This window comes from Egretta garzetta, unplaced genomic scaffold (assembly GCF_000687185.1).
Source record: "Egretta garzetta isolate BGI_Z169 unplaced genomic scaffold, ASM68718v1 scaffold577, whole genome shotgun sequence".
NCBI lineage: Eukaryota > Metazoa > Chordata > Aves > Pelecaniformes > Ardeidae > Egretta > Egretta garzetta.
Window position 1 is genome coordinate 60,025 of NW_009260138.1, and position 486 is coordinate 60,510.

General features: G+C 71.0%; 1 protein-coding gene across 1 annotated transcript in view; it reads right to left on the reverse strand.

Annotated features, from left to right (window-relative positions):
* OBSL1 (obscurin like cytoskeletal adaptor 1) overlaps positions 1 to 486 on the reverse strand; it is a 21,131-nt gene that overhangs the window by 8,807 nt on the left and 11,838 nt on the right. The window contains 2 exon segments of the mRNA XM_035897090.1: positions 5 to 222; positions 351 to 486. Coding sequence (XP_035752983.1) covers positions 5 to 222; positions 351 to 486 — 354 coding nt within the window.

A 486-nucleotide genomic window follows, 5' to 3' on the forward strand; every position in this document is an offset into this window, starting at 1 on the left:
TCGCGGTGGCTGCATCACCCGGCTGGCACTGCCGGAGGGTGAGGCGGTGGCTTAGCCCACTCCTCGTCACCAGCAGCCGCTCGCCGGGGACCACGGGCTGGCCGTTCAGCTGCCAGGTCACAGCCACGTCCTCAGGGGACACCAGGCACTTGAAGGTGGCGTCCTCCCCCTCCATCACCGTCACGCTCTGCAGCTCCGTGATGACCTCCACCACCCTGGGGACTACAGCCAGGGCATCGGGGCTGCTGAGCACCCCTGCACCCCCCCTGCCATCGCTGTGCCCAGCTTCCCCACCGCCCCCATGGCACAGGTGTCCCCAGGGTGGTGACCAAGCCTCGGGCACCGCTCACCCTGCACCGTCAGCGTTGCCAGCGTCCGGTCGTCGTTGGACTCGCAGCAGTACTCGCCGGCGTCCTCGGGCTCCACGCGGCTCAGCACCAGCGAGCGCTCTCGCCCCTCCGCCATCACCCGCCGTCGGGGGCCGGG